The sequence below is a fragment of the Osmerus mordax genome, chromosome 24 (assembly GCF_038355195.1).
Source record: "Osmerus mordax isolate fOsmMor3 chromosome 24, fOsmMor3.pri, whole genome shotgun sequence".
In the NCBI taxonomy this organism is placed as follows: domain Eukaryota; kingdom Metazoa; phylum Chordata; class Actinopteri; order Osmeriformes; family Osmeridae; genus Osmerus; species Osmerus mordax.
In genome coordinates, this window is record NC_090073.1 from 10,657,892 (window position 1) to 10,682,069 (window position 24,178).

General features: G+C 43.7%; 5 protein-coding genes across 6 annotated transcripts in view; 3 read left to right on the forward strand and 2 right to left on the reverse strand.

The window, feature by feature from the left end:
- slc20a2 (solute carrier family 20 member 2) overlaps positions 1 to 316 on the reverse strand; it is a 31,786-nt gene extending 31,470 nt beyond the window's left edge. The window contains exon 1 of the mRNA XM_067227672.1: positions 31 to 316. The gene's annotated coding sequence lies outside the window, so the exon portion shown is untranslated. The remainder of the gene's footprint in view (positions 1 to 30) is intronic.
- A 2,912-nt stretch (positions 317 to 3,228) lies between these two features.
- On the forward strand, positions 3,229 to 8,462 carry LOC136932591 (bifunctional methylenetetrahydrofolate dehydrogenase/cyclohydrolase 2, mitochondrial-like). 2 transcript variants are annotated; one of them, XM_067227747.1, is made up of 8 exons: positions 3,229 to 3,390; positions 3,883 to 4,067; positions 4,642 to 4,764; positions 4,930 to 5,082; positions 5,759 to 5,866; positions 7,466 to 7,558; positions 7,627 to 7,752; positions 7,868 to 8,462. In XM_067227747.1, exons 1-8 carry the CDS (start codon positions 3,245 to 3,247, stop codon positions 7,981 to 7,983), a joined length of 1,050 nt encoding a protein of 349 aa, XP_067083848.1. In that variant the 5' UTR covers positions 3,229 to 3,244; the 3' UTR covers positions 7,984 to 8,462. The 2 variants fall into 2 exon arrangements, with proteins under 2 accessions (XP_067083848.1, XP_067083849.1); XM_067227748.1 differs by having other exon boundaries at positions 3,297 to 3,390; positions 3,830 to 4,067.
- A 684-nt stretch (positions 8,463 to 9,146) lies between these two features.
- epgn (epithelial mitogen homolog (mouse)) lies at positions 9,147 to 11,660 on the forward strand. Its single transcript, XM_067228143.1, is given in 7 exon segments — positions 9,147 to 9,176; positions 9,178 to 9,222; positions 9,225 to 9,282; positions 10,036 to 10,161; positions 10,368 to 10,485; positions 10,582 to 10,740; positions 11,422 to 11,660. Coding segments are annotated over 7 exon segments (591 nt in total). The 3' UTR covers positions 11,477 to 11,660.
- A 2,311-nt stretch (positions 11,661 to 13,971) lies between these two features.
- On the forward strand, positions 13,972 to 18,664 carry areg (amphiregulin). The gene is made up of 6 exons (XM_067228214.1): positions 13,972 to 14,106; positions 14,662 to 14,829; positions 15,009 to 15,258; positions 15,492 to 15,662; positions 16,725 to 16,828; positions 18,346 to 18,664. Exons 1-5 carry the CDS (start codon positions 14,070 to 14,072, stop codon positions 16,816 to 16,818), a joined length of 720 nt encoding a protein of 239 aa, XP_067084315.1. The 5' UTR covers positions 13,972 to 14,069; the 3' UTR covers positions 16,819 to 16,828; positions 18,346 to 18,664.
- A 3,138-nt stretch (positions 18,665 to 21,802) lies between these two features.
- LOC136932870 (granzyme A-like) lies at positions 21,803 to 23,516 on the reverse strand. Its single transcript, XM_067228169.1, has 5 exons — positions 23,322 to 23,516; positions 23,092 to 23,239; positions 22,731 to 22,869; positions 22,272 to 22,544; positions 21,803 to 22,144 (listed from the first exon to the last, which is right to left on the reverse strand). Exons 1-5 carry the CDS (start codon positions 23,380 to 23,382, stop codon positions 21,998 to 22,000), a joined length of 768 nt encoding a protein of 255 aa, XP_067084270.1. The 5' UTR covers positions 23,383 to 23,516; the 3' UTR covers positions 21,803 to 21,997.
- Positions 23,517 to 24,178: the final 662 nt, after the last annotated feature.

Sequence of the window (24,178 nt, forward strand, 5' to 3'; positions counted from 1 at the left end):
GGCAGAAATGTACTACTGAAATGTACTTACCAGCGGTGAATGCGACACCAAAATACGTGTCGTTCCCTTTTCTCAATGTAAAATATCTTTTCCTGAACGTCTGTTGTGCTGGTCGCCGCGTGGGTTCTCGTGGGTTAGTGGAGACAAGGAGATTCCGACACTCAGTCCCGACGGTTCCTCCGCATCCGAATCAAACAACCATGTTGCTGTGAATGTCTCTCGCGTGCATCCGGGCGTTTGGGGGATCAGCGTCAGTGGCTCAGTACAGCTTTGGATGAGGAAGCGAAAACGCGTTTGTGTGCGTGAGATTGAGAAATGTGCGTGTGTGTGAGAGCGCTGTGGTCTTGGAGGTTAGGGCGTATTGTTGGTTTGGTGAGAGACAGACAGACAGACCCCTCTCAGAATTGTTTGGTTTCCTCAAGGCCACTGCGGGCTAGGCTACTGCACGCTGTCTTTGCCAGATATATAATTATATGTACACTCTACCTCACGTGGTGAACGTTATGGTCTCGTGTCGCTGCACACTCGACCTGTAGACTATCAATGGTAGACACGAGACATGCTTTGTAAATATTTGAGTTGAAAAATATTCCCTTTGAACAAACGTTCAGATGTTCAAATCTTTTCCCCAGGACAAATTGTAAGCTATTGTCTAACATTAAGACGAATGACTTGGGTTTTCACCGTTAAAAAGACCACTCAGTCACGAAAAAGACGCCGAAATGATACGAATACCTTTAATATCATATGGTAAATATCATATGGCATTTCCTTTTATGATCGTACGGCCACGTGCGAACGGGGGTATAGACACAGAATGTTACGTAACTGTGCAGTGAACAGCAACGCGCGAGAGGGAGGGGAGATCGCAGTGTGTTGAGCTGGAAATTATGTCCCCTGAATGTATAGTGCAAAAAGCAACGTGATAAAAATAGTTGTATTTTTATGTAAAAAATTAAGAAATGTCTCATTCTGTTCAGTCACCAACACTAAACAACACAGGCTACATATAGCCTATGACTAATTAATTTGATCCCCACCTATTTACCAGACTGTAGCAAAGCTAGTTTCCAAATGGTCTGTAAATAAACTTCCTATCCTGGGGCCGTAATATGCTCCAGCTCTCATGAATAAACCGTATGGCCTACCAAGCCGTGGAAAACATGATGCTACCTTGATGTAACTTTCGATGAATGGATAGAGTATGCAATAAACCTGGAGTCAATTAAAATAACTTGTAATATATTTTTCTATAGCCTACTGAAAAGAAAACATCCATGCAATTACCACAGGCACATGACGAGTGCAGAGGGGTCACAGCGCTGTGCATTGTAAAGCGATCTGACGAACAGATAACAAATATCACAGTCCATTTACAGTTACAGGAAATTGAGTTCTTATTCTTGTCAGGTTTTTACTAGACTAAGTAAGGATTGTTTAACTAGTCTATCTTCAGTTTTTGTAGGCTGTGTAGCTTCTGATAATTTTGACTGACATATTCCAATTTTTTGTAATTTGATAATATACGCTATAATATATGCATTATTTGGCAGCATTTTACAGCACATTGAATAATAATCGTAGTTGTACTGTGCAAGGCAAGTTTGAGTCATAACTATGTTATCATTTAAATCATTAACCAGTTTTGGGAGTGAAAAGACTACTACTGGCTTAACTTGCACAATAAAGCGAACGTTTTGATTGCATGTTTACAGTGGCGCCTCTCTGTCACGAACCCCTTGTGATCCTCCTAATCAAGCATGTTCAGTCTAGTCCGCCGTGGTGTCGCTGCTCTGGAGTAAAGACTACATTACCCACAACGTTACCTCAAACGCGATCGAACAGTGATGCATGACTTCCCTGACCGCTTTACCCCAATGTGTTTCCCTAACTTGTGATTATTTAATTTATTTTATATAATTTCTATTGAGCAGTCTCATTAACCCTTGCTGAATTGATTCACTCAGCCATTGATTAAGTATATTACACCCATTTATGTAATTATTTTAATCAAATTAATGTGTTTATAAACCCATTTGTTGAGCAACTTTTGTTGATTAACACTTATAGTTTGTAGTGTGAAACATTTTGGAGATCATTCTTGGTCCTGGTGGGCATATAGTACAGTACAGTACACATCATATGACTTGAATTAGCCTGTTCCATGTTCACTAAAAAGTTTGCAATTATTTTTCTGGCCAGATGGGGGCCATCCAGAGCAGATCCCTGTTTGGAGGGAGGGAGACACTGTTCAGAACTACACTGGACAAGTACAGTCACTGCCGTGAGGACAGAACATCCCAGAATAGTGTTGACTTGTCTTAGCAGACAGTGATAGATGGTGGGGTGGATGATAGCCCCAGTACCAGATCTGTATCTTTGTTGACAACAGACTCACAGGAGGAGATAGTCTTAAAGAGGTAGTTTTAAACACCAAGCCCCTATCATCCACAAGGAACCAGACAAGCACACATCGCAAAGGAAAATCACTATTACTCACTATTTGTGACTGATCTTTCTAACAGCAGTTCTTGACAACGGTTGAAAGCAACAGTCACCACTAGAGGGCAGCAGTTCTTCAATCAGCAGCCTCACAGGGAGGGGAGCTGTGGGTCTAATGAAACCTGCGCCCCTGTATGTTGCCCCTTGCCTCAGATCATTAGTTTGTGGAAGAAATGGCATTTCATATGTGCTTATGTTAATCACAATCAGTACATCTGCTATTACCTTATAATCTGTTCATCTATTCTGATTTATTAACCATTCATGTGTTTCTACGGTAACCTGCTGTGTTCTGATGACAGTTAGATGATGTAGGCCTATATACCAGACTATAATAACAAACCCTTTTGTAAAAACGTATTTTGTTTTAATCTCGTTTGTTTTTGTTTGCTAGGTAACATATATAACAGCCATAATGTAACAAGCTCACAAACCTAATACAATACAAAAAAACTCACCGAAATATTGTAAAAGATGAATTTTGTAACAAATAAATTGCCTTTAAGATGTATTTGGAATTTAAGAAAATTATATTACATTATGGAAATGTTTCATGGTTTTGTATTCACATTCACTACTAGAAAATTATTTAATAGTGATTGTACTTAAACTTGGATTTCTTTTTCATAATGTAATGCGATTTTAACCCTTTCAGTCCACGCTGACGCGGCCACCATAATCTATGGGACACATCCTGTAGCCCTCCCTGCCCCCGCTGCTGTTACCGTCACCCACGCGCAACATGGCGGCCTCTGTTTCACCGCTACTACGCTACTCCTTCCGTATCCGTTATGGTTCATCACTAAACCATCCATGCTGTCGTGTCAGATTGCAAATGCACAGAAAATGCGACTGCCAGCGAAGACATTTTCAACTGTCGGGAAGCAGGTAAGAGGACTGCGTTTGGGGGATGCGGTGGGGTGAAGGGTAAACCGTCACGTGTGTGATGATGTGAGAGCCAGCTAACTGCATCGCAGGAGGCAGGTGCAGGTTTGGGAATATCACGAGTTCGGATTTTAAGCCTGATAGGATTTATGTTGTAAACAAACACGTTGAGGTTGTATAATAAGTATCTGTACTGCCATCTGAAATAGCTTGCAGCTCGGTAATATGAGTCAAGGTTGACAAGGTTAGCCTACAATTATAGTGGGATGGCTTAACCATGCGCAGGTTGCCAAAGATAATGCCTGTTGTTAGCGTCTCCTAGCCTATTCTCAGTGGATAAAGGGTTTGCCCGTTTACCTTTTATCAAATTATAACACCCTGTAAAAAATAAATGTCACAAGATATAATTAACAGTTAAATGATCAATTTAATGTCTGCCCAGTGTATATTAGCATTGTTTTCCTTTTCTGGGAAACGCTGCGCGCGTGTGTCCAGACATGCAGCTGTGGTGCTCTCGGGGACGGATCTTGCTCGGCAGATCCACAGAGAGATCCAACGAGAGGTGGAGGAGCTGGTCGCCCAGGGCAACATGAGGCCCCACCTGGGGGTGGTGTTGGTGGGGGACGACCCCGCCAGCCGCACCTACGTCCGGAACAAGACCAGAGCCGCCAGCGTTCTGGGTCTGTATGTCAGGAATTCACAGCAGGTTATAATTGGACAGTTTATCATGTTCAAACCTAGAGCTGCTGTGTTTTTTTCCATACCTGAACCAGTAACAAGCCGCGTAGCCAACATTGGGCTGTACTTGCTGGTACACTGCCCTCTGCAGGCAGGCTGTGGTATTGGCAGCAGCATTTATAACTGGGACATTTTTTGTGGTTTACATTTACATGTAGTCATTTAGCAGACGCTCTTATCCAGACCGACTTACAGTAAGTACAGGGACATTCTCCCCAAGGCAAGTAGGGTGAAGTGCCTTGCCCAAGGACACAACGTCATTTTGCACGGCCGGGAATCGAACTGCTCAGCCATCTGACCCCTGGTTGACAGTAGCTACTGAACACACGTTGATTTACGAAGAACAGCCGGCCAGCATAAACGTTTGTTCATGGCAGACAGCTAACGTCTTGGTTACTAGGGCTTGCTTTCTGTTGCTAGATATTAATATCTGTGTGGCATATGTGTGTGTGTGTATGTGTGCGTGTGTGTGTATTTGTGGGTGTGTGTGTGTGTGTGTGTATGTGTGTTCTCCAGGTATCTCCAGTGACACAGTGCTGAGGTCCAGCTCTGTCTCTCAGGAGGAGCTGCTGGACCTGATTGACAAAATGAATCGAGACTGGAAGATCAGCGGCCTGCTGGTGCAGTTGCCCCTGCCAGGTGAACCCTAACCCTAACCCTTAACCCTAACCCTGCCAGGTGAACCCTAACCCTTAACCCTACCAGGTGAACGTTTCACAAGACTCACCCTAATCATCAACACACTTTCTACTAATCAGTAGAGCAGCTGTTTGGAAATCTACCTGAATGTCCGTGCCTCACCAGGTCACATCAACGAGAGGGCGGTGTGCAACGCCATCGCCCCGGAGAAGGATGTGGACGGCTTCCACATCGTGAACATGGGGAAGCTGTGTCTGGACCAGCGGGCCATGGTGCCGGCCACGCCTGCAGCCGTGTGGGAGATCCTCCACAGAGCGGGTCAGACCAGCGTCTCCTCAGCACGCGTGTGTCTCAGTGCTCAGAGAGGGTCGAGGGGGGATGAAAAACAACATGAAACACTAGAAATAAATACCAAAAACTTCATTTTCACATGAAGTAATGCCATCCTGCCAAATGATGCTTAGTTAAGGATTAAATACTCACTCCATGGTTCATCTGTTATATGGAGGACCAAAGTACTCAAAATGTCACTTGTTAATGTTACTGTGCTTGCATGATAAGAATGCAAGGTTAGGTTGGACATAATGGAATATGTTTTATTATAAACAGTACAGTAATGTACATGTTTAGGGAAATGATACATGGCTCTGTAATATCATGCATTGTCCTGAAAAGGGGCCTGACAAAGTTGGGCCTTTAAACCTTCGTCCACTAGGTGGCAGTAACAGACTATATGTCAAAACTTGTCATTCAGAATTACATACCCTGGGATAGAGTGAACAAAAAAAGGACTTCTGGGAAATTGTACATGAAATGAATAGGTGCTCTCCACTTTTGCCCAAGAAGCGTTGATGTGTAGACGATGTGTGTGTGACGGTGTGGCCCCTGTGATTGGCTCATGTGACGGTGTGGCCCCTGTGATTGGCTCATGTGTGACGATGTGACCCCTGTGATTGGCTCATGTGTGACGGTGTGGCCCTTGTGATTGGCTCAGGCATAGAGACCGTGGGGAAGAATGTGCTGGTGGCCGGCCGCTCCAAGAATGTGGGGATGCCCATCGCTATGCTGCTACACTCTGACCGTACCCACGAGAGACCTGGAGGTGAGGGGTGTGTGTGAGATTGTGTGTGTGTTTGACTGTATGTGTGTATGTGACTCGAAGCTAATGTCGGTTAGATTGCACATGCAAATATCCGGAATACTTATGAGCAATATCAAAACATTCCCACATCCTACATGCATACTAAGAATGTAGTATTTTGCCTCAGTTTACTTCTCATAAGCATTTGTCTGGGGGCGATAAGGAGGTTAGGAGAGTGACGTCAAGACACTGGAACAATAGGCTGTGTTGCAACACCTTGTAGAGGGAGAGGAAGGAGAGAGAGAGAAAGTGGAGGAAGGAGGGGGAGAGCTTAGAGAGATTGATGGACTGCTGATGGTTCTTCCATAAATGGTCACATGACCATTTGGAGGATGGAGTTGGGAGACAAATCTTATATTAAGTTATATTAGTCTAATACTAAGATACCCCAAAAATGTGTATGTACCTTACTAGATTAACATAGATATCTCACTAATGGATTCAAATAACCTCACAGATACATGTAGTTCTGTTGATGACATCATCCTATTTGGGGTACTTTGTCTGTTCCGGTTGAATGCCAAGCAGGTAACGAGGTCAACGAGACTGGAACAGCTCGTTATCTAGTCAGTCACAAACATGCACAAACACTTGGTCACACACAAACCTATTTTATAAAGGACAAGTGTGTGAAAGATAAAACAAAGGCTTTTGTTACTTCATGGCTCCACTGATGAACTTAAGGATCACAGTTTTTACATAAAATAAAAACAAAATCTATTAGAGGAGGTACATTTATTAAAATAAGTGTTTATTAGAACTATATTCTACATTGGCACCAAACTAAGAGTGAACAGAATGGCTCAGATCAGGTATGTGGATATCAGGATGTTTTGCTGTGCTATGACTTGTCCTTCATTCCTGTTCTCCAAAATCTTAATTCACCCACACGCATGCACTCACACACACACACACGCACACACTCACACACACACACACACGCACGTGCACACACACACTCACACACACCTAGCAGCCAGCGTTGTTGTATTTGGCCCACCTAGTCTTTGGAAAACCTCTCCTGACGAGGTGTCTACACAAAGCCCTTCCATGGGACTCTACTTATTTAAGACAAAGTCATGAAATTACTATAATATATACAATATGCAAGGTCTGAAGCATTTTCCGGCGTCGGTTGTCAGACTGGTAAGTGATTTGTACCCAGGGTGTGAGCGCCCGCGGCCGGCCTGAGCTGCGGCCAGACCAGGAGGACTCACACTTTCTTTGCAGTTCCATAGAACCGTGTCAGTTACTCAACTATAATCATCAGTCATTTTACACTCCCTTGAGACGAATAAGGCAAATCTTGAACTATAATTCCTTAAAACATGCCCCAGGAGTGAAATACCGGAATATTATTTACGTGCGCCTTGGAGGGACACAGAAAGTAATAATTTTTTATAATTCATGCTTCACATGTCCCCACGGTATCACGCCACGGTAACCATATACAGTAAACGCCACGGCAACCATATCGAGTAAACGCCATGGTAACCATGTACAATAAATTATAAACCCGTCAGGTGACACCACAGTAACCATGGTTACATGTCCCCTCAGGTGACGCCACGGTAACCATGGCTCACAGGTGCACTCCCAGAGAGAGGCTGAGAGAGCTGGCCAGCCTGGCGGACATCCTGATCGCAGCCGCAGGTACCATCACCGTGACAACCGTGAAGTAGGCCGTGCCTTCAGGATGTGACATGACCCCTGTGTTGCAGGAGTCCCAGGGTTGATCACAGCAGACATGGTGAAGGAGGGAGCGGCCGTTATAGACGTGGGGATCAACCGTGTCCGGGACCCCGCCACCGGGAGGCTCCGCCTGGTGGGAGACGTGGACTTTGAGGGTAATCAATACAAGTCATCCATCAACACAAGTGATCCATCTATAGAAATGAATTGAAAATGTTGTCCTGGGTGTTAGTTTAACTAGCGTGTGTTTTGTGTGTGTGTCTCCGGCAGCTGTGAAGGAGAAGGCGGGGTTCATCACCCCTGTTCCTGGAGGGGTGGGGCCTGTGACAGTGGCTATGCTGATGAGGAATACTGTGACTGCTGCCAGAAATGCCCTGACACACTGACATGTCTCCTACACAGGTTCATACATACAGTACTAGTGACATGTCTCCTACACAGGATCAAACATACAGTACTAGTGGGCCATGTATTGTGCTGACATGCAAAGGAGTTTGTGCAGTGAGTTGGGCATCAGATTCAGTTATAATATGCGGGCAACACACATCTACTGACTGGTTTGATTTGGATTAACTTGTTCTGTTGCAAAACTCTCAATTCATCCTTGGATGCCGATGTTTTGTTGATGATTATTTATTTTGGTATTTATTTATTTGTTGTAGTTTTTTTCTTTACTAATTTTATTGAAGGTTTTTGTGATTTGTATTTTTTCTACTGACACTTGTGCTCTGCTCACAGTTAGAATATAACATTTTAAGATTGTTTTGACTAGAAAAGGGACTGAATATAAGGTTTATGCGTGAATTAATAGCCTACTGTGTCATTTCATCTTTTCTAAGCTGTCAGGATTTCCAGTACTTCAATGTCATCAGACTACCCTCATGAGATCATTCTCAGTATGGGCCTAGTTGTAGTACGATCATGTTTAACCAAACAAAAACCATGTTGAACATTCACTCTATGATGAAAACAGTCAGTTAAGTCATTTCATGACTTACTAATATGAGTAAGTCATGTAGAGGATCACATTAATGTTGACATGTCAGTAGAGCGCTGAAGTTCTGTTGGAATGGGACATGTCTCCCTTGATTCCGCTTCATAGAAAGCGGGAATGTCCCTGTCACAAACCTCCTGGTTTGACTGTGTACACCCGACCCTCAGAGCTCAAATAGCCGCCATGGAGACAACCGCATCATCATTGATGCAAACCGGAGGTAGACGGACAAGCTCCATCAAAACACGTTTCTGTGAAAGCTTGCATAGGTTCACTGCCTTCCACTGAAGACTTATTAACCCCCTAGAGCAACCTCCCTCTCACACACTTCACACCCACACCTGACACACCTCAAACACGCACATCACACACATCTCTTACACACACCACACACACACACACCCTCTTGATGAGCAGTCTATGTCCCTGCATGCAGTAACGAGGGGGCGTGTGAGGGAGAGAACAGGATGCTGGGTGAACTTTGTGATCTTTGAAAAAAGAAGCGCTTTCAGAAACATTCCTGTCCTCCTATTGGTTGTTTGAGCTATCTCTGAGATGTGTCTAAAGAGTATAAAAGCCCAGAGCAGGACCAGCACCCTCACGCTGCACCAGAGGACCAGGCAAACAGACAAGTCACAACCGTCAGGCGTTGAAGGACCACCAGACTACTATAACAGAAACATGCAGAAAGGTATGTTTCATCAAACTGAGCTCTTCTGAGTAGCATAGAGGAGGCATAGAAATCACCTCCACTGTCCTGTTGATGCAACTAACCAATTACACGTCTTGATATTGATTCATCGTAATATTTGGAGTTTTTGGTGTTTACTGTGAATTCACAAGTTAAAGACGTCTAAGAAGAAAAAAAATCCATTATTATTCAACACTACCATGCAAATTAGGACAGTGATTTGTACTATGTGGACAGAGCTAGGTTTTACGCAAGATTGCCCAAGAGATTTGAATACCTTTAACACCATCATGGGTGGAGCAGAAGTGTGATCAGGAGGCTCCATGGCTTTAGTGGAAATAAATACATTTATAAAATAATTCTCACATAGACAAATACTCGTTGGTGCTTTAAAGCCATATAATCTGCCATATAATCTGCTTGCTCTAAGTAAATGTATTTCGAATCCACGACCACTGGTCAGAAGGTGTGGAAATAATATTGGTGTTTTACAAAGGAATTACTTTACAAAGGAATTACTTTACATGTTCCATTTATATATGATATGTGTTGAACAGATAGTAAGGTTGTCCATTCATCAATGAAAACATGCATGAAACTAAATGTTATTTAAGCTCTTTGGGGATTGCAAATGACTGTCAAGCTTCAGAGCATGAAACTAATTTTGACACTGTGGTTCGAAACGACAGATGAGTACGACTAGTTCCAAGTAACCAAGCCATTTCTGTCCTCCCTCCTCCGTCCATGTCACAGCCATGTCCTGGTTGATGGCGATACTGATCCTCGCAGCCACAGCGGTCCAATCATCTGAACCCTCCGGCAACCTCACACAACAGACACCACACCCGCGTGTCTCAGCACCCACGCACACACTCAACGGTACGCAACACTACAGTTTCAGTACAAAAAAAACAAGCATTCTTTTCTTCTGTTAATGGGTTTCACATTTCAGCTGAACGGTGCATGTAACGTCTTGTTCGATTTCAGAATTCTCTGTAGTTCATCTGACATAACGTCCAGGTCCTGCTGAGGCGGCCCTGTTGTGTTTCTCTCAGTCTTCTTTACATGCGTGTGTTTGTTTACAGGGAGCATGGAGGAGCCACGAGTTCTGAGAATGTCCAGGCCGTGCCAGGATGAACACAGAGGGTACTGTGAGCATGGACAGTGCATGTACCCGCAAGACAGTGACAAGCCGTCCTGCACGTAAGTCATGAGCTTGTTGAGTCAGTGAGCGAAATATTGAATGACATAAACTCAGGTTCCTGATGAATTCTAAGGTGGTTTTCGGTGTGTTCGCAGGTGTCTGCCCCCCTACGTTGGAGACCGCTGTATGTTTGTTTACATCGTGAATCCCTCCCAGTCTGACTCCAGAATCGAGGGTCTGATTGGAATCATTCTGGGCGTGGCTTTCCTCCTCTGCTTCCTGGGGATTGCTGTCTACTGCTGCCTCAGGACACGGTACGATCACATGATGACATTGTCATCTGGATAAAAGCGTCTGCTAATGGAACACATCAGCCTGGCGGGGGCAGAGCTTCCCCAGGTCCCTGCCTCACACCGTGCCTCGTGTGAGGCAGGGACCTGGGGCAGAGCTTCCCCAGGTCCCTGCCTCACACCGTGCCTCGTGTGTGAGGCAGGGACCTGGGGCAGAGCTTCCCCAGGTCCCTGCCTCACACCGTGCCTCGTGTGTGAGGCAGGGACCTGGGGAAGCGTCTGCCTCACACCGTGCCTCGTGTGTGAGGCAGACGCCAAGTCCAATCTGGAGTAGAACACTCAGGAGACACTGAGATCTGTAGTAGAACACTCAGGAGACACTGAGATCTGTAGTAGAACACTGGAGACACTGAGATCTGTAGTAGAACACTAGAGACACTGAGATCTGTAGTAGAACACTGGAGACACTGAGATCTGTAGTAGAACACTGGAGACACTGAGATCTGTAGTACAACACTCTGGAGACACTGAGATTTGTAGTAGAACACTAGAGACACTGAGATCTGCAGTAGAACACTAGAGACACTGAGATCTGTAGTAGAACACAAGAGACACTGAGATCTGTTGCTGAAGTAGTGACAGTCTAATCTGGTTTCCTTTCCCATTTCTTTCGTAAATAATGATGTGTGATGTCTGTTTCTTCAGGTGTAAAACATCCTCTCCACCCTATAAACCCTACGGCTCAGAGAATTCAGTTTGAAGGTCGTGGGTTCTTCATCATCATCATCATCATGAAAAAACTTGCATTTGCTCTTTAATGTATTGCTCTTCGTACTTTACATGCTTGGGCTTGAAAAATACAGGCTATTTATTGTCTAAATTAAATAATTGTGTGGTAACATGTATTTAATGTTTTTTTAAATAAACTTTTCTTCTAAATACTCTTTCTTTTTGGTCACAATTTGAACAGGATCACTGAGCATGTATCCAGGTGCATCACATGCAGGGGTGGAGGGTTATCAGGTGGTTTAACACTTTTAGAAAAACAGAAAATGGTCCAGCAGGGGGCAGTATAGCAGTGCGTATCCATGGGAACGCCAGGTGGATTATTAGTGGCCTTAGCGTGTCATTGATGAAAGCGTTTCAGGGTAACCTGACAACTGATCAACCTGTTTTAGTTCCTCACCCCTAACCCCCTAATTGCCATTAGGTGTATCAACATGATCTAAACCACTAGCGCACAAACACAAATCCCTACATGGTTCTGAAGATGCTATGGGACAGTGTAGAAATTACAGTAGCTCTCAAGTTATGAATCAATTATGAGTAAGAGTGACTGAGTGAGAGTAGCCTGACTTGAGGTAAAAACTGACAGGCCACACACACACACACACACACAAACCCTGAGCATGAATTCAAATGGTGTCCTTTTACTTCATGCAGTTAAACACACTGTGCACGCTAACCTGGACAAAGTTAATAAATAATGTAATTTCACTTCCTCGGCCATTTAAAGAGGGACAATAGTTAACGACCCGTGTCTTAACATCCAACTAAGTACCTTTTAAGTAATGATCCATGTTAATAATTGAACAAACGTTCACTTGAAACATTAGGACAGTCTTTTTTCAACAACATATTATATTCCTGGACACAGACTGGATCACGCACAGAGGCCTTGTACAGGGTTCAAGTGGACACACACTCAGCATGGATAACATGTCTGTATTCAAAGGAACACTCATCTATGCACGGGCGCACTACTTAGAGGGCTGGATTTGAAGTAATTTAAACAGCCTTGCAGCAAAACAATCCTCTGAAGTACTAATGCGATAAAGGGTTATTTCCACTTTTACAGGTCTGATTCGACAGAGAATGTGGACAAGTGTCCATGTTCATGTACATAAGCACTGACAGGCAGACATAGAATACATGTGCGCGCGTAAAAAAGCATGAAAATGCCCAAAAATATATTTTAAAAAAGTGTAAAAAAACATAAGTAAACTAGAACCGCCATTCAGTCTTATCTGTTAGTAGTCCTCTTTCTGTACATTTTGATTTTTTTTGTACATTTTGATTGGTTGTGTTCTGATCTGTAGTGGTCACAGGCTCATGTCAGACTTTCCACATCTCTTCGACCGTGACGTCCCCCCCAACAAAATCCCAAACATTCAAAACATTTACCTTGTGATGGCTGTTGAATTCCCCATCAGGCCTCCTGTATAAACAACACTGGGAGCAGGAACATCTCTTCTGCAGCAGGAATTCCAGAGATGCTCAAGGAGCTCTCCAGGGATTCCATTCATGGAGACGGCCTGAAGTCCTGTAGCAGACACAACAACCTAACCCTCTCACTGGAGACAGATCTCATCACTCAGACCTCAGCATACCATGCTTTTATCTCTGGCTCAATACTTTCTGAACCATGTTTTATAAGGGTTAGGGTTAAGGGTTAGAGTTATGGTTAAGGGTTATAGTTAGCCAAAAAATACATTTGATTCATTTTAAAATAGTTATTGTGATAAGTATGTTATTTATATAGAAGTATGTACTATGTAATGCAAGCAATATAAAATCTGTCATCGTTAAAATAATGTTATCTGGTACAAAAACAGCAGCACATTCCTGAATGTTTAGTGCATTCTCAGTCAAGACAACGTTCCCAAACCAACAATGTAATAACTGCACTTCAAAAACATTTTTTATCTCTAAAACAAAAACCTTCCAATCAAGACAGAGGTCTGGTAGTAATACTCTGTGTAACAACATATGAGGCTGTGTGTGTGAGGGTGTGTGAAGGTGTGTGTTAAAGTGTGTATCTAGTAAGGGTGGGCCGTTGATACAGCTGTTGCTGAATCATGTTCAACAGTCCCATTCACAGACTTGACCTGAGCTTTGATACTAAGCAAATACATAGAGACCGGAGGTGATAACAATAGCTGGAGTAGGAAGAGTTGTTGCTGCGTGTTAATGAGGCGTGGTGGCTGCCCAGGGAGAGGACGTTAGCTACTCCTGAATGACTTCAGACAAGAACCAGGACCAGCCTCTGCCCCCAGCCTCTCAAACAACACAGCACGTAAACACATCCCTGAGGACAGTCAAATTAGTGATTACTCCATTACATGCATCAACAGTGTTTCAGAGACACTTACACACACACATTAAATATACCGAGTTCTCTGATACTGTCTGTTGCACTCTCAGACACAAACACACACCCTTCTAAGAGGCAGGCGTTATAAAAGCTTCACCCCACCCAGAGGTGCAAGAGGAAGCAGTGTTAGAACACACACACACACACACACCAACAGGTTGGAACCGAGCTCACAGTCAAACAGCAACTCTCCCTGGATATGAACACCGTCATCCTAATCTCACTGCTGTGTTTGGGTAAGTCTGGATTTGTATATCTGTGTTAAAGCACTGCCCTTCATGTCCAGTGAATTCAACTTAATCTTAAATTTAATTGAGCTCCACGGCTCCTTCTAATTGTTATTTAGAAGGAGCCGTGTATGTCAGGAGATAGAGAGAGAGCGCGAGAGAGATAGAGAGACACTTGTATCCTTTGAGAATGTCTATCATGTCGAGTTGTTTACAGTGTACAGAAGCAGGTGTGTATGACCAGCACTGTGTTATTATATGGTCTGCTGGTCTGGTAGTCCCCTGTGTTGAAATGTGACTATTGTCATAATTGGTTTAGTATGACGGTTGTCTAGCATTTTTACATTGTGTTCGTACTTAGACTACATTTGGAATGTTTTACATGCGATTGGTTTGGTCTGATTGTAGTTTGTTGAAATATTCTTTTTGATAGCAGTCTTTTTGTATTTTGATTGTGTTTCTCTGTGTTTTATTGGAGTTCATTTCGTCAGTGCTGTGTTTGATTGGAGCAGTGTTGTAGTGTTGTGAGTGCCGTGTCTGATTGGGGTGTGTGTGTGTGTGTAGTCTGCAGTCCTCCGGGCTCCCTGGGGTCTGCCGTCACCTTCTCCCCTGGCCTGGGCCGGGCCTCTGGGGTCGTGACCTCAGGAGAGGTGCTGAGGATGACAGGTGAGGAGGCCGACCTGGAGGAGGATCTCTCAGGAACACAAGCAGAAGAGTCCACGCACCACTCAGGTGACTACAACCATCCTCTTCCTTTCTGAATCTCTCTCATCAGCCTTCAACGAATACAAGTTGACTTGTTTCATGATGACTTCCCAGAGTGTCTAAAAAGCGGTGATGGGAGAGGGTTGAAGGGACTCGATGTAAACTGACTTCTCCACCGGTGATCAACTTGAGATGTTTCCCTGCAGCGCTGCAGATCAGCGAGGAGAAGAAGCTAGAGAAGAAAGGAAAGGGCAGGAAGAGGAACAAACACAAACACACCACTGCCTTCCAGCCACACACGTCACACAGCAGCAGGCTCACGTCCAACAGCACGTCAGCACACACTGCGCTCACCTCAGCCATCGTCACTGCTGACCCCTGCAGCTCCTCCCACCTCACCTACTGCATCCATGGCATGTGCAAATACCAGGAGGACCTGAAGGAGGCTGTGTGTGTGTGAGTAGCAGACAGGTCTACTCACTGTGTGTGTGTGTGTGTGTGTGTGTGTATGTGTGTGTGTGTGAGAGAGAGAGAGAATGAAAGTGATGGAGAAAGCAGGGATGAATGTATATAAAGAACGAATACTAAAATCTATTCTATTTGTTTCCATATTTGAGATACAGTTTTGGATTCAAAAACGTTCCTGATGTCTTTGTGCGTTGATGTTACTTCCCAACTCTCCTCCCCAGGTGCATGAAGGGCTTTGACGGCGAGCGCTGCGGCATCCAGTTGCTGGGCAGCAGGAACGAGGAGGAGGAGGAGGGCAGCAGAGGGGAGCTGGTGCAGACCGTGCTGGTCATCATCGCTGTGGTTCTGTCACTCCTGAGCTGCATCGCCATCCTGCTCATGACCTGTGCTCAGTGAGTGTTCCACACACCTACCCAACACACACACCTACCCAACACACACACACACACCCAACACACACACACCTACCCAACACACACACACCTACCCAACACACACACACACCTACCCAACACACATCAGAACATCCAAACATCCTTTTCATGTGAAAAGATTTATTTCTAAAATAAATCTACCCTTCTATCCATGTGCTATAGACAGAAATATTCACACACCCAAACACACCTAAACACAGACCAACACACCCAAACACATTATTGCTCATAGCGTTCTGGGAATCAATTAAACACACACCTGAGTTTCCCAAACTATACAGTATCTGAATAAAAGAGAATAATTTGACATGAATAACTTAGAAGCTTAATTCTACTGTCAACAACATGTAAAGTGAAGTCAACACTTTTGTATTTTTGAATATTTCACTGTATTATTGGTTCGTTTTAATTTGACTTGACAGTACATTTACATTCCTAGTTCAAAGTACTGGCTTAACACTCCAGTAACACCAGCACTGACCAAATACTGGCAAACACCACACCCTGTACACGGGTTTCCTGTTACTCAGTAACTGGATTATATAGCATATCATCAGAATATGGGAAAAGATGATAGTCCAAAGGTGAGCAGATCTTCACCTGCTGAGGAGTGTTTCACCCTAGGAGTCTCCACAAGATGGATTAGTTTACCACCATACACACACACACACACACACACACACACACACACACACACACACACACACACACACACACACACACACACATCATCCCAGCAGGACTGCTTGTGTAGTATCAGAATCTTGGAACTGCTCCTTGTGTGAGTTTAGTGTCAGGTCCTGATGCAGTTGTCACTGAATGCAAAACAACACTAGACGTTGTGGTCCTGACACAGTATAATACCTGCATCTGTGATTCATTTCAATGATGCAGCAACAACTAAATCAGATATATGATTTAGCTCTAATCTTGCTCCAACATGGCTGTATCAGTGTCAGAGGATATGACTCATAGTCGATGTTATGAAATGTTAATCATGGTCATCGTCGCGTTCCTCAGCTACAGGACACAGAAGAACTTCCTGTCTGCGTACCTGGGCTCGGCCAGTGAGAAGCATCAACTGCAGACACCTCCTGCTGACGTGACTGTGTGATCACCACCAGGTCTGTCCCTGTTCTCCCACACACACACACACACAGGCACGCACACACACAGGCACACACACACACTCTCACACACACACACACACACACACACACTGTCACACAGGCACGCACACACACACACACAGGCACACACACACACACACTGTCACACACACACACACTGTCACACAGGCACACACACTGTCACACAGGCACACACACAAGCACACACACACACTCTCACACACACAGGCACGCATATACACAGGCACACACACACTCTCACACACACAGGCACGCTTACGCACACACACACGTCCAGATTAAGCAGGGCCTTGCGTCAGGTGAGGAGCTCCTCTAGATCCACCTGGATTAGGAAGGAGATCTCTCTTTGAACCAGGTGTTTTGCAAAGCATGTACACATTCAGGCTCACACACACACGCACACACACACACACACACACACACTCCTTATCCTCCTAACCCTAAACCCTAACCCTCCCCCCCACACACACACATACACACACAGAGACACAAAACACACACATGTATACAGTGAGACGGCAGTCCTCCTAACTATGATGAGACATACAGGTGTGCACCTTCACATAGCTTGTCTGGAGAGTGTCTTGTTTTGCACGCTTTGTACAAAATTATAAAATGCAGTACTACAGGTTATTTCTTAACATAGCTCTTCATTAGCTAGCTACAACTTGCATGTTCACGTATATCCAACCATGAACAACTGACCATGACCTAACCATCTGGGTGGTCTTAACCAATCATAGCACAGTATGATACGGCGGTAAAATGCATCCAATTTTAATTCAGTATGTTTACACATATGAATATTACATAGAGAAACATCTCAAGACCGATGGAAACAGGAGTCACAAAAGGACAAGTTTAGAGCGTCACAGACAATGGGTCTGACTACTGATTAATTCAAATACTTGCTTTGTCATTATGGGTTACGGACAGTGTAGGTGGATGAGGGAGAAAATAGGTTTTAAAATAAGGCTGTAAAACTCTTAGAATGCACTGTATGTTACGACCTTTACAATCCTAAAGAGGACGAGAAGACAATCTTTCTACATTAGTGTATGTGTCAGATCTGCTGCAGGGGTTAGAGTTTAAACACACAATGCTGCCACACAGCATTGTGATCATACTTGTTTCTCAGCTATTATCCCTGCCCTTTTCTGGAATGCCCGCCTAACTCATAAACAGTTACAACACCTGAGGATTCAATCTTATAATGGTCCTCAAGCCTGGCAGCAAAGCTACTGTTGTGAAAGGAAAGTAGTTGGGGAAGGCAGGAAATGAACCAAGGTTGATGATCCTTTCAGTGGAAAAGATAATCCTACAGATCCCGTATGAGATTGCTTTTGTTTTCAATATGAAGGGCTGTTGTTATCTGTGGCAGATTCAGCACATGAGAACTAACCTCTCTCTCTCTACCTCCCTCTCTCTCTCTCTCTCTCCCTTTCTCTCTCTCTCTCTCTCTCTTGCTCTCTCTCTCTCTTCTACCATAGGACCTCAGAGCTGTTGAATTACGTCACAATGAATTACGTCAGGAAGACAAAGGGGCCAAGCAGTGGCACATGGACCCGTCCACAGAACACTGTAGAACTGCCGTACAATGTTATTTATTTGATTGTTTTTATTTATTGAGAAATTCCCATGTTCCTTCATTTGATAATATTGTTGTTAGACTGTAATGTTTACCGTCTTGGACTGTACCTAATGTAAGTTATTTATTGCACTAGTCATTAGTCACTTAGGTCAGAGTGATGTTCTAACCCTTTAAAAGGGAATATATTTTATGTCACCAATAAAGTCTCTCAGTGTTAAGTTAAAGCTTGTGTACTGACAGTTTGTGTGTGTGGCAGTTGTACATTATGTGTGTGCACAGAATGTAAATGTGTGTGTGCGAGAGAGAGAGATCTATTTGCATGGTTGTATGTTTACATTCCCCTCTGTGAACGCATTCTCCTGTGACTGGCTCCCACTACAGTAGATGCAGAACAGAGAGGAGGAACAGGATGAGAGTAATTAAGAGGCCATCAACTCTTGACATCACAATGGTAAACCTTGTAACATCATCGATAATACAGACGTGACGGAAGGTTATGGTTCCGTCGGCACTACTGTAGCATGCTAATTCACCAAAACTATTGCTAATATCTCCGTCGTGTCACAACTGATCTCAAAGCCCTTTGGCACTTCAAATCACATTTTACTAAACACATCCCATTAAATAGTTTTCCTTTAGGCTAGCTCTATTTTGCACAGGAGAACCGAATAACGACCAAATTAGCTCATCGTTCTCTCAAGTGGCAAGATTGACTAAATTTATTACTGTTAGCATTAGCTCTAACTATGTGGTTATCGGGTCTAAGAATTTAGACTGGGAGAAAGAATATGGAAACGGGCTCGGTCTGAAGGTGGATACGTGGGGACACCACCCTTTATTTATCTTTGTTCGGGATTTCTCCCATTGACTCCGAAACCTCTGTTGCCATGGTGTCGGGCTGTTTAGAAAAGCGCAGTGACGTCTGTGGCCGAGCAACAGTGTTTGGACTGGCAGACTAGCTGGGGAGTGCCCGGGGTGACCAGGTAACCCTCCCCTTCTGCTACACCAAAACTCACAATGCAGACTTGGCTCCAGAGCGAATTAAATGGGTGGGCATTTAAAAAGCATGTATGAGAGTCGAAATAAGAGCAGACCTACATATTCTGCAGGAAAGTGTAGCCATCTTATATTTAATTTATAGCCATAGCCAGTATTTCTTATTTATACTTTAACAAAATTATTTTTTGAGGGGGCACAGCATTCCATTTGTGCGGGCATTGGCCGTCAATGCCCTGTCACTATCACACCTGCTGGTGTATACTAAAACACACACATACACACACACACACACACACACACACACACACACACACACACACACACACACACACACACACACACACACACACACACACACTGAAAGAGAAACAATGTTGTGTAAGCAGGGAGGAATTTGCAGAGTAAAGGTCAACAGAACTTAGAATAGACTCTACACAAAAGGAATCTCGTCCACACTTAGATCAGATTGCTCACCACTCTCACCCCTCACCGCGAAGAGACTCTTAACAACAGGGTGGAGTAAGATGAAAGCATCTCAAGTCTGGGACAGATTTAGCCTCGGCTATTGGTGTTTCAAGCTTGTACTTGCCATTACAACACATTAGCAATACTTTCAGAGACTCTTCAAATGCTACATCCTTTACAGCTCATGTCTGTAGATGTCAGGGGGTCCTGGGAGTCTGGAGGTCGTGGCTGAAGAAAGGAGGGAGAGAGGAGGGAGAGGGGAGAGAGGAGGGAGAAAGGAGAGAGAGAGGAGGGAGAAAGGAGAGAGAGATGGGAGTCTGGAGGTCATGGCTGAAGTATGTGAAACGTTTACAGGCGGAGCGTGAGTTAAGGAGACGAGCGCTGGGGAATACCCTGCAGCCTTCAGTCAACGGCAGGTCTGGAGGCGTCACTTCTTAGAACCGTCAGGTCAATCGTGAAGGCTGAAAGTCTGCATACTTGTGTGTGTGTGTGTGTGTGTGTCTGTGTGTGTGGGGGGGGGGAAATAGAGGTCTGAGCAGTGAGCGGTTTACAAGAAGACAGATGTTATGTCATAAGGGGGAACAGAATCACAACTGTGGTCTGAGATCTGAACTGGGAGGTTCCACATCACAACCCCGTCTGATGACTGAGTGAGGGGAGGGATGTCATTCAGTGGAAAACACAGACTCTGTCACCTCCCTCGTCTCACATCTGACTCAACAAAACACTGAGTCAGGCCGTTCCAACAACTTCCTCAGAAGCCCACCAAGGCACCAACTGCCAGTAATGTGCCCCAGCATGAGTCTGGGTTTCCTCTCTCCTCAGAATGACAAAGCCATAGTCTGCTCTTCGTATTTCTTAAGAGGCTGCGGTTAAAGCGGTCAGTTTCATCACGTCAGCTTCTCTGCAAACCAGTTGTTCCTGTTTGAAAGATGCAGGTACACAGACGGAGGGGAAGGATGAAGATCTGTTTAGCTTCTCAAAAAGACAGAATGTTCCCATACTTTGTGTCAGCCTTAAATTGCTCACTGCACACATGTACTATCAAATTTAAGTGCAATATTATTTATCAGCTTTCTTATGCTTAAAACAAGGTAAATGTTGCTGCCATTGCAGCAAGTGAATTTCACTTGATAAGATTTCTTAAAATAACCTGTCATTTACTTAAATTAAGTCACTAGATGAGCCATTTATACTCGAAACAAGTCCAACTGGATTTGAAATCTAAAAACATGATCACCTCAGAGAACACAGCCAGAGGAAGAGGAAGAGCCCTGAGGAAGAGCCCTGAGGAAGTGTCCTGAGGAAGAGTCCTGAGGAAGAGCCCTGAGGAAGAGGGGACCAGGGTGATCGTAAAAGTTCCAGTTTTAAGTCATAGAGCTCCCACTGCTCCAAAATTATCACTGATTCCATTAAGCGTGCGCATAAACATTTCAGCTTTGTATCCACATTTGATATAGTTTCTGAATGCACTTTGTCATTTGTTGATATTCAATATAATCATGAGGTGATTTCTCACAGCATAATCCCATTTGTAAAGACGCCCAGACAATAAAAATCTTTTTACAGAATGATTTTTACAGTATTTTCAAGTTAAGAGAATATTTTCTAGGGGGGTGTCATTCATTTGAGGTTGGTTTTATATTGGTTAGAAGCCTGACCTTTTGTAGCCTGTTATGTAACTGAATAGCAGTTTAAACTGCATCTGTCAGACGTCTGAGGTCCAGGAAGTGGTGAATGCTGTGGTCTCTCAGATGAGAGAGGATCTGAGATGATCTTCTTTCATCTGAGAAGCGAAACTTTTCCGGTTCACACAAACGTGCCTTTTTTCTTTTGGGTGTTCATCAGAAGACATCAGAATCCGAATCAGAATGGGTTTTTATTCGCCATGAAAGTTTGCACAGACAAGGAATTTACTTTGGCCGAAAGATACCGACCGAGGCATGTATGTAAAATAATTGTTTAGAATCATTTCTTTTGTGCAATTTTTGTGCAAACACTTTTATTAAACTTCTTATTTATTAAGACTCCATTATATCAATCAAAAACATTTAGTTCAATAGTTTCACTTAGGCTCAAAATACCAGTCACTTTATAATCTTTTTGATCCATTTTAAGTATTTTTCTGAAAGAAATGTGTAAACTCCAGGTTTGTTTTTGATTCCACATTTATGACCAAAGGATGTGACCCCCCCAAACTTCCCTCCACACACCAGAGGCCCTCCAGAATCACCCTGAAAAACATCAAGCACAGAATTATTTGCTTTTTTCTCTCTCACATACAAAATCGCTATTTGAGTACACAAATTTTATATTCACAAATGGTTGACTTGCACAATGTAATTTTATGTGTTTAGTTACCTGACAGGAATCTGCAGTGTGTTTGCCCACATAACCAGCACATAGCATGCTGTTGGTGATGATAGGTTTGAAGTTGTAGAAGGTTGGCGAGTTACACTTCATCCTGTCGATGACGGTAACGTTTACCGATCTCAGCCCAGCAGACATGCCTCCATGGTTCTTGGTCGCTCCCCATCCTGCCACCAGGCAACTTGTGCCAGCAGGAACATCTGACACAGGACTTGGCAATGGCAGGAGTTTCACAAACAAGGTCTCCTTCACTGGCCTACCCAGCTGAGAAAAACAAGTCAGAGAAGTTTATTTTCCCTTTCTTCATGAAACAGGATCAGACATGACACTGTTTTTCAACTAAGGTTGGACTTTCTGACACAGAATAATTCCTTTGCAGTAAAGAAGAGTGATGTTCGTTCCTATCTTCTGGTGAAAAACACTAGATATCACATATTCTGCTGTTCTAACCTTCAGAAGCATGATGTCGTTGACTTTTTCAGTGCTTTCATAGCACGGATGAACAACTTGCTTCGTGACCTTCTGGACCTGCCGGAAATTCTTCTCCTCCTCGTTCAAATAATGAACACCAAGAAGCACCTTCTTAATGCTGGAGGATGGACAGACAACGCAACTCTCTTAGAATGTGAAGGTGATTATTTACAAAATTATAACACATGCTCCTGTATTTAATCTGCTACAGTCAAACCGTGCATTTTCAATAACGGCAAAAGAGTCAGATATGATCTGAGTCACGTTTATTTCGCTTTCAATATTTTCTTCCAGTGCGCTACAAGAGGAAGCACTTGGCTGCAGCCGGATTGGGACGTACTCTGAGCAGTGGGCTGCAGTCAGGATCCATTTGGGGTGGATGAGAGTTCCTCCACAGACACGCTGCCCCTTGCTGTTCTCCAGGAGAGCCATGTGGGGCAGGGAGTGAGGCTTCACCTCCTGTCCTCCTATGACCTCTGCACAGTCACCTGCAGGACAACATCAGGCTGGTGAACAAACAGACCACCCAGGGGTGGATGTACACGCTGTCTGGTACAGACACACACTCACCGAATCGCAGGCAGAGAAGAGCATAAAAGACCCCCAAACCGACAGTTTCATAGTGGAGCATGCTGTTTGCCTTTGATGTAATGCAATGTAGTATATCTAGGCTAAGTAACACTGATCTTGTCAATGATGCTGCTAATATCTTAACACTGATGCTAATTCTAATTCTAACTATATCTTACTGTAATACGTCTACTATATTGCACCGTCACTGAGGAGCTTGTCTCTCTGATTTGGTTTTTATGCTCTGAAGGGAGGATGTGGTGTTGTCTGACTACATGACGTGACCAGGGAGAAACGACTGATCTGAGTTGTCTTGTGAGTGAAGGAAACCTTTCTTTGTGTTGTAGAAGCATGTTTTCCTATATTATTTTTTTTTACAAAATTTTGAAAGGTTGAAAAAATATTTAAAAAAAAAAGTTTAGAAAGGTTAAAAAACATTTTTTTAAAGTTAGCACTTAGTGAATACTTAATGACGACTATACTGTACTGTACTACTCTAGCCTAGAGCTAGAGTACAGTACAAAGTTTAGAAAGGTTGAAAAAAATATATAGATTTAAAAAGAAAAATTATTTTTAAAGGTTTATTGACTCATTTACATCATTGAGCACTCTAGTACTATATTGTACTCTGCTCTGCTTTCCTCTGTTTCAGGCTTCTCTGTTCTCATCTCTCCACTCCTCTTCTCTCCTCTCCTTTTACTGTGTAAGTGGAAAAAATATGTTTTCTGTCGTGTTGCGTGTGAAAATATATTTTGTGATTGAGTTGATCTGGACGACCGTATTAGCTTATGTGGTTCCCCCTGATGGTTGACTATGAGAACCGCACCTGTGATGCTCACATTAAACCACTAGATGGC

Coding starts and splice junctions, on each gene's coding strand:
- LOC136932591 (XM_067227747.1), top strand. CDS start 3,245: ATGGCGGCCTCTGTTTCACCGCTACTACGCTACTCCTTCCGTATCCGT. Junction 5,083..5,758: donor GGAGATCCTCCACAGAGCGG/GTCAGACCAGCG, acceptor TGATTGGCTCAG/GCATAGAGACCGTGGGGAAG. Junction 7,559..7,626: donor CATCCTGATCGCAGCCGCAG/GTACCATCACCG, acceptor CCTGTGTTGCAG/GAGTCCCAGGGTTGATCACA.
- areg (XM_067228214.1), top strand. CDS start 14,070: ATGAACACCGTCATCCTAATCTCACTGCTGTGTTTGG. Junction 14,830..15,008: donor AGAGTCCACGCACCACTCAG/GTGACTACAACC, acceptor GTTTCCCTGCAG/CGCTGCAGATCAGCGAGGAG. Junction 15,259..15,491: donor CTGAAGGAGGCTGTGTGTGT/GTGAGTAGCAGA, acceptor TCTCCTCCCCAG/GTGCATGAAGGGCTTTGACG.
- LOC136932870 (XM_067228169.1), bottom strand. CDS start 23,382: ATGCTCCACTATGAAACTGTCGGTTTGGGGGTCTTTTATGCTCTTCTC. Junction 22,545..22,730: donor ACGACATCATGCTTCTGAAG/GTTAGAACAGCA, acceptor TGTTTTTCTCAG/CTGGGTAGGCCAGTGAAGGA. Junction 22,145..22,271: donor ACACTGCAGATTCCTGTCAG/GTAACTAAACAC, acceptor GATGTTTTTCAG/GGTGATTCTGGAGGGCCTCT.